Below are 16,537 nucleotides of genomic sequence, written 5' to 3'. Positions count from 1 at the left end.
CTGTGATCAGGCCACTGCACTCCAACCTGGGTGACAGTGAGAGCCTATCTCAAAACAAAAACAAAAACCGAAAATCTAAGTACATATTTTAAAAGTTTATTTTTTATTATTTTATTTTGTTTTTGAGACGGAGTCTCGCTGTGTCACCCAGGCAGGAGTGCAGTGGCGCGATTTCCGCTCACTGCAAGCTCCGCCTCCTGGATTCATGCCATTCTCCTGCCTCAACCTCCCAAGTAGCTGGGACTTCAGGCGCCCATCACCACACCCGGCTAATTTTTTCTATTTTTTAGTAGAGACGGGGTTTCGCCATGTTAGACAGGATGGTCTCAATCTCCTGACCTCGTGATCTGCACCTCGGCCTCCCAAACTGCTGGGATACAGGCATGAGCCACTGCGCCCGGCCACTGTTTATTTTATTTTATTTTATTTATTTATTTTTTTATTATTATACTTTAAGTTCTAGGGTACATGTGCATAACGTGCAGGTTTGTTACATATGTATACTTGTGCCATGTTGGTGTGCTGCACCCATCAACTCGTCAGCACCCATCAATTCGTCATTTACATCAGGTATAACTCCCAATGCAATCCCTCCCCCCTCCCCCCTCCCCATGATAGGCCCCGATGTGTGATGTTCCCCTTCCCGAGTCCAAGTGATGTCATTGTTCAGTTCCCACCTATGAGTGAGAACATGCGGTGTTTGGTTTTCTGTTCTTGTGATAGTTTGCTAAGAATGATGGTTTCCAGCTGCATCCATGTCCCTACAAAGGACGCAAACTCATCCTTTTTTTATGGCTGCATAATATTCCATGGTGTATATGTGCCACATTTTCTTAATCCAGTCTGTCACAGATGGACATTTGGGTTGATTCCAAGTCTTTGCTATTGTGAATAGTGCCGCAATAAACATACGTGTACATGTGTCTTTATAGCAGCATGATTTATAATCCTTTGGGTATATACCCAGTAGTGGGATGGCTGGGTCATATGGTACATCTAGATCTAGATCCTTGAGGAATCACCATACTGTTTTCCATAATGGTTGAACTAGTTTACAATCCCACCAACAGTGTAAAAGTGTTCCTATTTCTCCACATCCTCTCCGGCACCTGTTGTTTCCTGACCTTTTAATGATTGCCATTCTAACTGGTGTGAGATGGTATCTCATTGTGGTTTTGATTTGCATTTCTCTGATGGCCAGTGATGATGAGCATTTTTTCATGTGTCTGTTGGCTGTATGAATGTCTTCTTTTGAGAAATGTCTGTTCATATCCTTTGCCCACTTTTTGATGGGGTTGTTTGTTTTTTTCTTGTAAATTTGTTTGAGTTCTTTGTAGATTCTGGATATTAGCCCTTTGTCAGATGAGTAGATTGCAACAATTTTCTCCCATTCTGTAGGTTGCCTGTTCACTCTGATGGTAGTTTCTTTTGCTGTGCAGAAGCTCTTTAGTTTAATTAGATCCCATTTGTCAATTTTGGCTTTTGTTTCCATTGCTTTTGGTGTTTTAGACATGAAGTCCTTGCCCATGCCTATGTCCTGAATGGTATTACCTCGGTTTTCTTCTAGGGTTTTTATGGTATTAGGTCTAACATTTAAGTCTCTAATCCATCTTGAATTAATTTTCGTATAAGGAATAAGGAAAGGATCCAGTTTCAGCTTTCTACTTATGGCTAGCCAATTTTCCCAGCACCATTTATTAAATAGGGAATCCTTTCCCCATTTCTTGTTTCTCTCAGGTTTGTCAAAGATCAGATGGCTGTAGATGTGTGGTATTATTTCTGAGGACTCTGTTCTGTTCCATTGGTCTATATATCTGTTTTGGTACCAGTACCATGCTGTTTTGGTTACTGTAGCCTTGTAGTATAGTTTGAAGTCAGGTAGCGTGATGCCTCCAGCTTTGTTCTTTTGACTTAGGATTGTCTTGGCAATGTGGGCTCTTTTTTGGATCCATATAAACTTTAAAGCAGTTTTTTCCAGTTCTGTGAAGAAACTCATTGGTAGCTTGATGGGGATGACATTGAATCTATAAATAACCTTGGGCAGTATGGCCATTTTCACGATATTGATTCTTCCTATCGATGAGCATGGTATGTTCTTCCATTTGTTAGTGTCCTCTTTTATTTCACTGAGCAGTGGTTTGTAGTTCTCCTTGAAGAGGTCCTTTACATCCCTTGTAAGTTGGATTCCTAGGTATTTTATTCTCTTTGATGCAATTGTGAATGGAAGTTCATTCATGATTTGGCTCTCCGTTTGTCTGTTACTGGTGTATAAGAATGCTTGTGATTTTTGCACATTAATTTTGTATCCTGAGACTTTGCTGAAGTTGCTTATCAGCTTAAGGAGATTTTGGGCTGAGACAATGGGGTTTTCTAAATATACAATCATATCATCTGCAAACAGGGACAATTTGACTTCTTCTTTTCCTAACTGGATACCCTTTACTTCTTTCTCTTGCCTGATTGCCTTAGCCAGAACTTCCAACACTATGTTGAATAGGAGTGGTGAGAGAGGGCATCCCTGTCTTGTGCCAGTTTTCAAAGGGAATTTTTCCAGTTTTTGCCCATTCAGTATGATATTGGCTGTGGGTTTGTCATAAATAGCTCTTATTATTTTGAGGTACGTTCCATCAATACCGAATTTATTGAGCGTTTTTAGCATGAAGTGCTGTTGAATTTTGTCAAAAGCCTTTTCTGCATCTATTGAGATAATCATGTGGTTCTTGTCTTTGGTTCTGTTTATATGCTGGATTACGTTTGTTGATTTGCGAATGTTGAACCAGCCTTGCATCCCAGGGATGAAGCCCACTTGATCATGGTGGATAAGCTTTTCGATGTGCTGCTGAATCCGTTTTGCCAGTATTTTATTGAGGATTTTTGCATCGATGTTCATCAGGGATATTGGTCTAAAATTTTCTTTTTTTGTTGTGTCTCTGCCAGGCTTTGGTATCAGGATGATGTTGGCCTCATAAAATGAGTTAGGGAGGATTCCCTCTTTTTCAATTGATTGGAATAGTTTCAGAAGGAATAGTAGCAGCTCCTCTTTGAATAGTAGGAATAGTAGCAGGAATAGAAGGAATAGTAGCAGGAATAGAAGGAATAGTAGCAGCTCCTCTGGTAGAATTCAGCTGTGAATCCATCTGGTCCTGAACTTTTTTTTGGTTGGTAGGCTATTAATTGTTGCCTCAATTTCAGAGCCTGCTATTGGTCTATTCAGGGATTCAACTTCTTCCTGGTTTAGTCTTGGCAGAGTGTAAGTGTCCAGGAAATTATCCATTTCTTCTAGATTTTCTAGTTGATTTGCATAGAGGTGTTTATAGTATTCTATGATGGTAGTTTGTATTTCTGTGGGGTCGGTGGTGATATCCCCTTTATCATTTTTAATTGTGTCTATTTGATTCTTCTCTCTTTTCTTCTTTATTAGTCTTGCTAGCGGTCTGTCAATTTTGTTGATTTTTTTCAAAAAACCAACTCCTGGATTCATTGATTTTTTGGAGGGTTTTTTATGTCTCTGTCTCCTTCAGTTCTGCTCTGATCTTAGTTATTTATTGCCTTCTGCTAGCTTTTGAATGTGTTTTCTCTTGCTTCTCCAGTTCTTTTAATTGTGATGTTAGAGTGTCAATTTTAGATCTTTCCAGCTTTCTCTTGTGGGCATTTAGTGCTATAAATTTCCCTCTACACACTGCTTTAAATGTGTCCCAGAGATTCTAGTATGTTGTATCTTTGTTCTCATTGGTTTCAAAGAACATCTTTATTTCTGCCTTCATTTCGTTATGTACCCAGTAGTCATTCAGGAGCAGATTGTTCAGTTTCCATGTAGTTGAGCGGTTTTGATTGAGTTTCTTAGTCCTGAGTTCTAGTTTGATTGCACTGTGGTCTGAGAGACAGTTTGTTATAATTTCTGTTCTTTCACATTTGCTGAGGAGTGCTTTACTTCCAATTTTGTGGTCAATTTTGGAAGAAGTGTGATGTGGTGCTGAGAAGAATGTATATTCTGTTGATTTGGGGTGGAGAGTTCAATAGATGTCTATTAGGTCCGCTTGGTGCAGAGATGAGTTCAATTCCTGGATATCCTTGTTAACTTTCTGTCTCGTTGATCTGTCTATTGTTGACAGTGGAGTGTTGAAGTCTCCCATTATTATTGTATGGGAGTGTAAGTCTCTTTGTAAGTCTCTAAGGACTTGCTTTATGAATCTGGGTGCTCCTGTATTGGGTGCATATATATTTAGGATAGTTAGCTCTTCCTGTTGAATTGATCCCTTTACCATTATGTAATGGCCTTCTTTGTCTCTTTTGATCTTTGATGGTTTAAAGTCTGTTTTATCAGAGACTAGGATTGCAACCCCTGCTTTTTGTTGTTCTCCATTTGCTTGGTAGATCTTCCTCCATCCCTTTATTTTGAGCCTATGTATGTCTCTGCATCTGAGATGGGTCTCCTGAATACAGTAGACTGATGGGTCTTGACTCTTTATCCAGTTTGCCAGTCTGTGTCTTTTAATTGGAGCATTTAGTCCATTAACATTTAAGGTTAATATTGTTATGTGTGAACTTGATCCTGCCATTATGATATTAACTGGTTATTTTGCTCGTTAGTTGATGCAGTTTCTTCCTAGCCTCGATGGTCTTTACATTTTGGCATGTTTTTGCAACGGCTGGTACTGGTTTTTCCTTTCCATGTTTAGGGCTTCCTTCAGGGTCTCTTGTAAGGCAGGCCTGGTGGTGACAAAATCTCTAAGCATTTGCTTATCTGTAAAGGATTTTATTTCTCCTTCACTGATGAAACTTAGTTTGGCTGGATATGAAATTCTGGGTTTAAAATTCTTTTCTTTAAGAATGTTGAATATTGGCCCCCACTCTCTTCTGGCTTGTAGAGTTTCTGCCGAGAGGTCTGCTGTTAGTCTGATGGGCTTCCCTTTGTGGGTAACCCGACCTTTCTCTCTGGCTGCCCTTAAGATTTTTTCCTTCATTTCAACTTTGGTGAATCTGGCAATTATGTGTCTTGGAGTTGCTCTTTTGGAGGAGTATCTTTGTGGCGTTCTCTGTATTTCCTGAATTTGAATGTTGGCCTGCCCTACTAGGTTGGGGAAGTTCTCCTGGATGATATCCTGAGGAGTGTTTTCCAACTTGTTTCCATTTTCCCCCTCACTTTCAGGCACCCCAATCAGATGTAGATTTGGTCTTTTTACATAATCCCATACTTCTTGCAGGCTTTGTTCATTTCTTTTTCTTCTTTTTTCTTTTGGTTTCTCTTCTCGCTTCATTTCATTCATTTGATCCTCAATCGCTGATACTCTTTCTTCCAGTTGATCAAGTCAGTTACTGAAGCTTGTGGATTTGTCACGTATTTCTCGTGTCACGGTTTTCATCTCTGTCATTTCATTTATGACCTTCTCTGCATTAATTAGTCTAGCTGTCAATTCTTCCACTCTTTTTTTAAGATTTTTAGTTTCTTTGCGCTGGGTACGTAATTCCTCCTTTAGCTCTGAGAAGTTTGATGGACTGAAGCCTTCTTCTCTCATCTTGTCAAAGTCATTCTGTGACCAGCTTTGATCCATTGCTGGCGATGAGCTGCGCTCCTTTGCAGGGGGAGATGCGCTCTTATTTTTTGAATTTCCAGCTTTTCTGCCCTGCTTCTTCCCCATCTTTGTGGTTTTATCTGCCTCTGTTCTTTGATGATGGTGACATACTGATGGGGTTTTGGTATAGGTGTTCTTCCTGTTTGATAGTTTTCCTTCTAATAGTCAGGACCCTCAGCTGTAGGTCTGTTGGAGATTGCTTGAGGTCCACTCCAGACCCTGTTTGCCTGGGTATCAGCAGCAGAGGTTGCAGAAGATAGAATATTGCTGAACAGCGAATGTACCTGTCTGATTCTTCCTTTGGAAGCTTCCTCTCAGGGGTGTACTCCACCCTGTCAGGTGTGGGGTGTCAGACTGCCCCTAGTGGGGGATGTCTCCCAATTAGGCTACTCAGGGGTCAGGGACCCACTTGAGCAGGCAGTCTGTCCGTTCTCAGATCTCAACCTCCGTGTTGGGAGATCCACTGCTCTCTTCAAAGCTGTCAGACAGTCGTTCGGGTCTGCACAGGCCTCTGCTCCTTCCCCTGTTGTTTTTTAGCTGTGCCCTGTCCCCAGAGGTGGAGTCTACAGAGACAGGCAGGTTTCCTTGAGCTCCTGTGAGCTCCACCCAGTTCGAGCTTCCCAGGGGCTTTGTTTACCTACTTAAGCCTCAGCAATGGCAGGCGCCCCTCCCCCAGCCTCGCTGCTGCCTTGTGGTTAGATCGCAGACTGCTGTGCTAGCAATGAGGGAGGCTCCGTGGCCGTGGGACCCTCCCGGCCAGGTGTGGGTGTAGTCTCCTGGTGTGCCCGTTGGCTTAAAGCGCAGTATCGGGGTGGGAATTACCCGATTTTCCACGTGTCGTGTGTCTCAGTTCCCCTGGCTAGGAAAAGGGATTCCCTTCCCCCTTTCGCTTCCCAGGTGAGGCAATGCCTCGCCCTGCTTCAGCTCTTGCTGGTCGGGCTGCAGCAGCTGACCAGCACCGATTGTCCAGCACTCCCCAGTGAGATGACCCCAGTACCTCAGTTGAAAATGCAGAAATCACCAGTCTTCTGTGTCGCTCGCACCGGGAGTTGGAGACTGGAGCTCTTCCTATTCGGCCATCTTGCTCTGCCCTCTATTTTATTTTATCTATGTATTCTTTTCTTTATTTTTGAGATGGAGTTTCGCTCTTGTCACCCAGGCTGGAGTAGAAACGCATGATCTCAGCTCACTGCATCCTCCGCCTCCCCTGTTCAAGCAATTCTTCTGCCCTAGCCTCCTGAGTAGCTGGGACTACAGGCGTGTGCCACTATGCTGGGCCAATTTTTTTGTATTTTTTGTAGAGACGGGGTTTCATCGGGTTAGTCTCAAACTCCCGACCTCAGGTGATCCACCCACCTCAGCTTCCCAAAGTGCTGGGATTACAGGCATGAGCCACCGTGCCTGGCCTTAAAAGTTTATTTTAAAAGGTGGTCCTTTTACAAATTTTATTTAGAACTGAGTTATTCTATGTATTATTCCTTTCTTTAATGGGAATATGAGATTATGCCAATATACTTTTGGTTTCTAATTTAGAACGATGTCTTTTTCTAGTTTGTTCCATCAAACTTTATTTCCTACTTCACTATGGCCCAAAAATGAACAACCAAAAACAAATACCTAAGAAAGATAGTACCCAAATGTTTCACTTTGTATTGATAAATATGTTTCTGATTTCTGAGAATCACTTTTAGTCATTTCACTACATCATCTTTAAACTAAAGAGATGCTGAATAAGAAGTTGGGAGTTGTTACCAGGAAAGATAGCTGGACAAAAACTGAGTGTCAGTGTCAGTCCTAATACCATAGGGTATGATCTTCAAGTAGATTAGGAAATGGGTAGATTAAGAAATTTCCCTTCCCTTTCCCTTTCGTTTTTTCAGGGTCTCATTCTGTCACCCAGGCTGGAGTGCAGTGACGTGGTAGGCACACTGCAACTTCAACCTCCTGGACTCAAGCAGTCGTCTCACCTCAGCTTTCCCATTAATTAGACTGCAGGCACATGCCACCACACCTGGGAATTATTAATTTTTTTTATAGAAACAGAGTCTCACTCTGTTGCCCAAACTGGTCTTGAACTCCTGGCCTCAAGCAGTCGTCCTGCCTCAGCCTCCCAAAATGTTGGGATTACAGATGTGAGCTACTGTACCTAACCAAGAAATTTATTATTTTCAGTGATGGCAAGTTGATCAAATCCTGAGATTTTTTTACTGTAGCTAACAAAGCCAAAGGAAATTCTTTTATAAAAATCACAATGCCAGTTGATTAACATATATTGAAAGATGGCTTTCCCTTTATCATGGTCACCCTGAAGAGGTGCAATGAATCTTTCCAGTCAAAATTTCGTTTGAATGTCTAGGCTGATGATGCTACCCAGACATGAAGAGGGTATGAAAAGTTTATTACTGACATAACAAGTCTTTCTGAGATGAGGAGGGCAGGCTCACAAGTAGATATAAAAATGACTTGAAAAAAAACAAGGAGAAGAGGCAAGCATAGTCTGTTATTGAGCTTATGGGGTGGGGTTAAGGTGAGGGTTCTTACCATGTGGGCCGGGGCTTGCATAGTTTGTATTTCCCACCAGTGCCAAAGAAAATAGCACCCACACTTTCATTTCTGCTTGTACACAATTGGAGAAGAAGGGTAAGAGGGCTTGCATGTAAACATCAAAAATTGAGTGAGACTCTTTATTTTATCCTGTTTGTTTCCATTGCTTATTCTTACATTCAACACATCATCTTTGTAAGACCAGTCCTTCCATGAGTTATACTGAAGACTGCTTGACTTGAGAAATTTTTTTCTTTTTAAAATGACTTCCTATTTCTTAATTGGTACTTAATGTTTTATGTTTAATAGTTCTTTAATGGCAGTCTTTTTTTTAATATAGTTTATTAGGAAAGAGGATGATATGATAGCTGGGAACATGAAGAAAATGTTTAGAATTTTGAAAACCTAACGATACATTCTTTGCTCCCAAAATTTGTTTTTTCCTTTTCAGCTGCCTAAATTCATCACTGAATATTCAGTTATTTATCTTCCTTAAGCCTTAAACAACATGAGTCAAACAGGCTGCTTCTACTTGTTTCTGTCAGAGACTATTCTGTCTACTTCCCAAACTAGGCACTGTGCCACGTAGATATGAAGATAAAAATCTCAGAGAGGAGGAAACTTGAGATAATTATAAAGAAAATGTGCATACACATTAGCCTTAAGTCTTTGGCTATTTCCTAAACTATACATGCACAGAATGAGATCCCAAGAAACCCAGAAGAAATACAGAGTTGGGAAGGATAAAAACTAAGCCAAGATTTTAGCAGTATTGTGATACTAAGTAGACAGAGATGGGGTTGAGCCTTGTTGAGGTGAGAGATTGTTTACAAGTATCTTGCCTTGGCTTCTATTGATTCTGTTGACCCCTAGAAGGGCCATCTTTTATAATAAATACCAAGCGCTGGGAATAAGGGCAACACTGAATAAACTTGCCCTTTAAAAGCCTAAAACCAAGTCTTAAAAGGAATGAGGTATTTGCTGTTACTCAATTTGCCTGCCCTAAGAAAAACCTAACACCTCTTGGGAGAAAATAATACTACCCAGAGCTTCTGTGAATTTTTTACTCATGATATCTGGTGTTAAATCAGAAAATATGAGGGATCCTGGAAAACCGATACCAAAAGGAAAAGGAAATAGAGCCCACACGAGATCAGATGTTGTTATCAGAGAGAGACTTTAAAATAACTTATTTTTTTGGTTGGGCATGGTGGCACACACCTGCAATCCTAGCACTTTGGGAGGCCGAGGAAAGCAGATCATTTGAAGTCAAGAGTTCGAGACCAACCGGGTCAACATGGCAAAACCCTGTCCTGGCCAGGCGCAGTGGCTCATGCCTGTAATCCCAACACTTTGGGAGGCCGAGGCGGGTGGATCACCTGAGGTCAGGAGTTCCAGACCAGTCTGGCCAACATGGCGAAACCCCGTCTCTACTAAAAATACAAAAGTTGGGTGGGAGAAGGAGGAGGCAGCGAATCATTTATAAATGGCGCCAAAGCAGGACCCGAAGCCGAAATTCCAGAAGGGCGAGCCAGTGCTGTGCTTTCATGGGCCTCTTCTTTATGAAGCAAAGTGTGTAAAGGTTGCCGTAAAGGACAAACAAGTGAAATACTTTATACATTACAGTGGTTGGAATAAAAATTGGGATGAGTGGATTCCAGAGAGCAGAGTACTCAAATACGTGGACACCAATTTGCAGAAACAGCGAGAACTTCAAAAAGCCAATCAGGAGCAGTATGCAGAGGGGAAGATGAGAGGGGCTGCCCCAGGAAAGAAGACATCTGGTCTGCAACAGAAAAATGTTGATGTGAAAATAAAAAAGAACAAACAGAAAACACCTGGAAACGGAGATGGTGGCAGTACCAGTGAGACCCCTCAGCCTCCTCAGAAGAAAAGGGCCCGGGTAGATCCTACTGTTGAAAATGAGGAAAGATTCATGAACAGAGTTGAAGTTAAAGTAAAGATTCCTGAAGAACTAAAACAGTGGCTTGTTGATGACTGGGACTTAGTTACCAGGCAAAAACAGCTCTTTTATCTTCCTGCCAAGAAGAATGTGGATTCCATTCTTGAGGATTATGCAAATTACAAGAAATCTCGTGGAAACACAGATAATAAGGAGTATGCGGTTAATGAAGTTGTGGCAGGGATAAAAGAATACTTCAATGTAATGTTGGGCACCCAGCTACTCTACAAATTTGAGAGACCACAGTATGCCGAAATTCTTGCAGATCATCCTGATGCACCCATGTCCCAGGTGTATGGAGCGCCACATCTCCTCAGATTATTTGTACGAATTGGAGCAGTGTTGGCCTATACACCTCTGGATGAGAAGAGCCTTGCTTTATTACTCAATTATCTTCACGATTTCCTAAAGTACCTGGCAAAGAATTCTGCAACTTTGTGTAGTGCCAGCGATTACGAAGTGGCTCCTCCTGAGTACCATCGGAAAGCTGTGTGAGAGGCACTCTCACTCGCTTATGTTTGGATCTCCGTAAACACATTTTTGTTCTTAGTCTATCTCTTGTACAAACAATGTGCTTTGAAGATGTTAGTGTATAACAATTGATGTTTGTTTTCTGTTTGATTTTTAAACAGAGAAAATAAAAGGGGTAATAGCTCCTTTTTTCTTTTCTTTTCTTTTTTTTTTTTTTTTTTCATTTCAAATTTGCTGCCAGTGTTTTCAATGTTGGAGAACAGAGGGATATGCTGTAGAGTGTTTTATTGCCTAGTTGACAAAGCTGCTTTTGAATGCTGGTGGTTCTATTCCTTTGACACTACACACTTTTATAATACGTGTTAGTGCTATATGACAAAATGCTCTGATTCCTAGTGCCAAAGGTTCAATTCAGTGTATATAACTGTGTATATAACTGAACACACTCATCCATTTGTGCTCCTTTTTTTTTTTCTTTTAAAAATGGTGCTTAAAGTAAAGAGCCCATCCTTTGCAAGTCATCCATGTTGTTACTTAGGCATTTTATCTTTGCTCAAATTGTTGAAGAATGGTGGCTTGTTTCATGGTTTTTGTATTTGTGTCTAATGCACGTTTTAACATGATAGACGCAATGCATTGTGTAGCTAGTTTTCTGGAAAAGTCAATCTTTTAGGAATTGTTTTTCAGATCTTCAATAAATTTTTTCTTTGAATTTCAAAAAAAAAAAAGTACAAAAGTTAGCGGGGAGTGGTGGCATGCACCTATAATCCCAGCTACTCGGGAGGAGGCTGAGGCAGGAGAATCACTTATTATAAAAGTGCGTAGTGTCAAAGGAATAGAACCACCAGCATTCAAAAGCAGCTTTGTCAACTAGGCACTTGAACCCAGGAGGCAGAGGTTTCAGTGAGCCAAGATGTATTTTTAGTAGAGATGGGGTTTCTCCATGTTGGTCAGGCTGGTCTCGAACTCCTGACCTCAGGTGATCTGCCCACCTCAGCCTCCCGAAGTGCTGGGATTGCAGGTGTGAGCCACCACGCCCAGCCAACAGTTACAGATCTTTACCTGGCTAGAGTTCTTCAGTGTGTTACTTCCCCGCCTCAACGACTCTGCCAAAAACAGGCCACTGCACTCCAGCCTGGGCGACAGATCAAGACTCCGTCTCAAGAAAACAAAACAGAAAAACAAACAAACAAACAAAAAACCCTGTCTCTACTAAAAATAACAAAAACTAGCCAGATGTGATGGCACTCGCCTATAGTCCCCAGGTACTCAGGCGACTAAGGCATGAGAATCGCTTGAACCCAGGAGGTAGAGGTGGTTGCAGTGAGCCAAGATTGTGCCACTGTACTCCACCCTTGGTGACAGGCATGGTGGCTCTTGCCTGTAATCCCAGCACTTTGGAAGGCTAAGGCAGGTGAATTGCTTGAGCTCAGGAGTTCAAGAACCAGCCTGGCCAAAAAGTACCAAAAAAAAAAAAAAAAAAAAAAAGCTGGTCATGGTGGCACATGCCTGGAGTCCTGACTACCCAGGAAGATGAGCTAGGAGGATTGCTTGAGCCCAGATCGAGGCTGCAGTGAGCCACGATTACACCACTGCCCTCCAGCCACAGCAAGACCCTATCTCAAAAAACAAACAAACAAACAAAACAAACAAAAAATCAAGAATTTTTAACATGTTAGAACAATAACAAAAACATTCTAGTGGACATTTTAGAACTGAAAAATAACATCTGGAGTTAATTCTAGTAGATTTAATAGATTAGATACAAGAATACAGAATTAGAGAACTAGAAGACAAAAATATTCGAACTTCTAATCCAATTAGCTTCCCAACATATCAGGATTATTCTTACCCATACTCAGGCTAGTTTCCCTTTTCTTCGCCTGTCCTCAACTTAAAACTTATTTTTCTTATTTTTTTCTTTAAAAATATTTATTTGACAAATAAAAATTATATATTTATGGTATATAATATGTTGGTTTGAAATATGTATACATTGTAGAATGGCTACATTGAGTTAATTAACATATGCATTACTTCACGTGCTTTTTTGTGATGGGAACAGCTTAAAATCTTCTCTTTGCAATTTTTAAGAATGTAGTATGTTGTTATTAATTATAGTTACCCTGTTGGATGATGTATCTCTTCACCTCATTCTTTCTATCTAACTGAAATTTTGTTGTTTTTTTAATTCTACCTATTGTTTCAAGTCCCAATTCTACTTATCCTATTGAAGGCTTACCCACCCGATCTCAGTAGACAAGATTAGGAAATTTTGAGGAGTGGCGGTCTTTGGGAGAGAGTTGCCTGGCAACCCAACACAGATCACTGTTAGTCATACATGAAGTGCAAAATGTATAGATAGACAGGTGACTGACACCAAGTAAATTTAGCAGCAAGCAGCTGAGGTTCTGGTGATAGAATCTGGGTTGCAGAGAGAGAATTCTACTTTCCAGAAAATTGGAGAAGCAAAACAGATCCTATTTGCAGATAAATTGAAATTAAGAAAATGTGTTATGAAACCATGGCAGGAAACAAAACCAGAGACCCCTAACCATAGCACAAAGTTGGTGGTATTGTCCACACACAAAAAATAGGGCCAAGCCTCAATTCCTAGAAGCCTGTTTTTGGCAGAGTCGTTGAGGCGGGGAAGTAACACACTGAAGAACTCTAGCCAGGTAAAGATCTGTAACTGTTGGCTGGGCGTGGTGGCTCACACCTGCAATCCCAGCACTTCGGGAGGCTGAGGTGGGCAGATCACCTGAGGTCAGGAGTTCGAGACCAGCCTGACCAACATGGAGAAACCCCATCTCTACTAAAAATACAAAATTAGCTGGGCACGGTGGCTCATGCCACTTCAGCTACTCCAGAGGCTGAGGTAGAAGAATGGCTTGAACCCAGGAGGTGGAGGTTACTGTGAGCTGAGATCGTGCTATTGCACTCCAGCCTGGGCAACAAGAGCAAAACTCCGTCCAAAAAAAGAAAAAACGGGCCAGGTGTGGTGGCTCAAGCCTGTAATCCCAGCACTTTGGGAGGCCGAGACGGGCAGATCACAAGGTCAGGAGATCGAGACCATCCTGGCTAACACGGTGAAACCCTGTCTCTACTAAAAAAATACAAAAAACTAGCCGGGCGAGATGGCAGTCGCCCATAGTCCCAGCTACTCGGGAGACTGAGGCAGGAGAATGACGTGAACCCCAAAAGTGGAGCTTGCAGTGAGCTGAGATCCGGCCACTGCACTCCAGTTTGGGCAACAGAGCGAGACTCCGTCTCAAAAAAAAAAGAAAAAGAAAAAAGATCTGTGATTGTTAAAGTTCTGCTGTATTGGAACCAAGTTGGTCCCAGAATCCAGTGATGTTTGAGTGGCTTCAGGTATGAAAATTGGAGGGCTTTGAAGACACGAAACATACTAGTTATTATCCCATGAATGTATAAATATAACTTTGCGTGAATTATTCTAAGATTGCTTTTTTGTTGTTAACAGGAGCAGTTGAAAGAAAAATACATGAACAAAATAAAGTTTTCTCAATGGAAACTTAAAAGTCTAATATCTGCTCTTTTCTCATTTCTTTAGTTTTGCTCAGCACTTAAAATTCATTTTAGACTCTTTGTTTTCAGTTTCTGTGTTTTTCTTTTTTCTGTTTGTATAGTCTGGTAAACAGGGCTTGTCTTTTAGTCTCTCTTTCCCATTGTTTGCCATAGTAACTACTAAAAAGGTAAGGATTATTGAGGTATAATTCACACTTTTAAGTAAATTCACCCATTTTTAGTGTACAATTCTGTGAGTTCTAAAAAATGCATATGGTTATGTAACAGCCGCTAACATCAAGGTATAGACTGACTCCATTCCCAAAAGTTCGCTCATGCTATTCCCCTCCCCTACCTCCAGCCCCTGGCAACCACTGATCTGCTATGGCTCCCTTTTTTTTTTTTTACCTTTTCCAGAATGAGACATATAAATGGAATCATATAGTATGTAGATTTTGAATCTGGCTTCTTTCCCTTACCAAAATGCATTTTAGATCTATTCATGTTGTGTAGAGCATGAGTTCATTCTTTTTTTTATTACTGAATAGTACTCCATTGTATGAATATGACATCATTTGCTTATTCATGCACAGGTGAAGTACATTTGAGTTATATCCAGTTTCTGGCTATTTTGAACAAAAACACTATAAATATTCACTAAGTGACTACTTTTTAAATTGGAACAGCTTAGAAGTCAGGCAGTGTGACAGTGTGGATACAAATCAAGTGGGAAGACACCTGAGACCTGGGATCTCATACTAGTTTTGCATCATCCAGCTGTGATTTAAATAATTTAACTTCTCTGTGTCTGCTTGTTTTGTAAAATGTGCATCATTCAGTACTTACTCTAGTTTTGAAATAACATAGTTTTGTGCTGTTAAGACATTTACTATTGTGTAAGAGGAGAGACTATAAATGGTTACATACATTTTGTAAAACTAATTATATAAAATCAACTTAACTAATATTTAACCTTAGGAGTAATTTTGTCTCTTTAAGTTCAATCATGAATAGTTTGAACATAATATGATTTGCTTAATGAATTTTACAGGTCCTTATAATCTCAAACTTTTTATTAACTCTATAATCCAACTAATTTTACATTGGAAAATTATTTTGATAATACATTTTTTTTTAAGACAGTCTTGCTCTGTCACCCAGGCTGGAGTGTAGTGGTTCAGTCTAGGCTCACTGTAGCCTCAACCTCCTGGGTTCAAGCAATCCTTCTGCCTCAGCCTCCGAGTAGCTGGAACTACAGGTGCATGCTGCCACGCCCAGCTAATTTTTTGTACTTTTTAAAAATAGAGACAGGGTTTCACCATGTTGGCCAGGCTGGTCTTGAATTCCTGGGCTCAAGCGATCCACCTATGTCAGCCTCCCAAAGTGCTGGGATTACAGCCATGAGCCATCACATCCAGCTAATAATACTCTTAAATAAAACTTTTGATAAATATTTTCTTTTAAAATATTTTAGGCTTTATTATTAATTAGCATTTATTTATTTTTTTAATTTAGATGGGTCTAGGAAAGACAATCCAGGCAATTGGAATTGCTTACTTCTATAAAGAGGAATGGCCTCTGTTAATAGTGGTCCCTTCGTCTCTGAGGTACCCTTGGACAGAAGAAATTGAAAAATGGATCCCAGAGCTAAGTCCAGAAGAAATCAGTGTTATTCAGAATAAAACTGATGTTAGGTAAGAACCACTTTTTAATCTTTAAGAAAAAAAGTCTTCCTTGTGTGTACCTGGTGTGTATTCATGTTTTAGAATGCAATATCACCTATAGATCATAATTTAGAAGTAAGTGGAATAAGTGGTATGGAGAATTTTATTTTACATTTTAAAATATGAATTATTTATCTAAAACCCAACAGTATATTTTATTTCTAAGTTCCTTTATGGTACATTTTTAAAGTAAAAGTAAAATATGTATACTTTTAAAGAGAGATATATATATATACTTTATATATACCTTAAACATATTTGAAACTATCTTAAGGTTCAAAAATAAATCTCACAACTTTTCATTGATTGACTTGAAGCTTTGTGATCTTTTATTGTCAGCAACTTTAGTAGATTTTGCTTTCCAATTTGTTAATTAATATGCAAGTTTTGTGTATGACTCGTTAGTAAGTTTGATTTTCCTTATTTATAATTTTAATATTTTATATCTTGAAAATATTTGCTTTGTGTTTATTGGAGGCTCTCACTCTAAAATCTGTTATAGTGTTGTTAGTATTTTTTTCCTCATTTTGCTTTCTAGCCATTAGAATAAGACAACCAGTTTGAATATTAATGAGTTGTTACATGGAATGTGTAGGTGATTCATACAAATTATGTCTCTGGAGGTTCAAAGTTATCTATTTCTGAACCTTAAATAAAAAGCAGTACATCTACTGAAATAAATACTGTTAATACTTAGATTTTTTAATTTTGGTATTATTATACTGTATTGTATT

The 16,537-nt window shown here is 40.0% G+C and overlaps 2 protein-coding genes across 3 annotated transcripts in view; both read left to right on the top strand.

Annotated features, from left to right (window-relative positions):
* ZRANB3 (zinc finger RANBP2-type containing 3) overlaps window positions 1-16,537 on the top strand; it is a 319,153-nt gene that overhangs the window by 158,503 nt on the left and 144,113 nt on the right. For both annotated transcript variants that reach the window (XM_023193763.1, XM_023193764.1), the window contains one exon: window positions 15,595-15,773. In XM_023193763.1, coding sequence (XP_023049531.1) covers window positions 15,595-15,773 — 179 coding nt within the window. The remainder of the gene's footprint in view (window positions 1-15,594; window positions 15,774-16,537) is intronic.
* Window positions 9,574-11,270, top strand: LOC111542659 (mortality factor 4-like protein 1). Its single transcript, XM_023212209.2, has one exon. It carries the CDS (start codon window positions 9,604-9,606, stop codon window positions 10,573-10,575), a length of 972 nt encoding a protein of 323 aa, XP_023067977.2. The 5' UTR covers window positions 9,574-9,603; the 3' UTR covers window positions 10,576-11,270.

Source organism: Piliocolobus tephrosceles, chromosome 11 (assembly GCF_002776525.5).
Source record: "Piliocolobus tephrosceles isolate RC106 chromosome 11, ASM277652v3, whole genome shotgun sequence".
NCBI classification, from domain to species: domain Eukaryota; kingdom Metazoa; phylum Chordata; class Mammalia; order Primates; family Cercopithecidae; genus Piliocolobus; species Piliocolobus tephrosceles.
The sequence above is the reverse complement of the archived record's forward strand: the minus strand, read 5'-3'. Positions and strand labels throughout refer to the sequence as shown.

Excerpts from the sequence above, each read along its gene's own strand:
- LOC111542659 (XM_023212209.2), top strand. The coding sequence starts at position 9,604 with ATGGCGCCAAAGCAGGACCCGAAGCCGAAATTCCAGAAGGGCGAGCCA.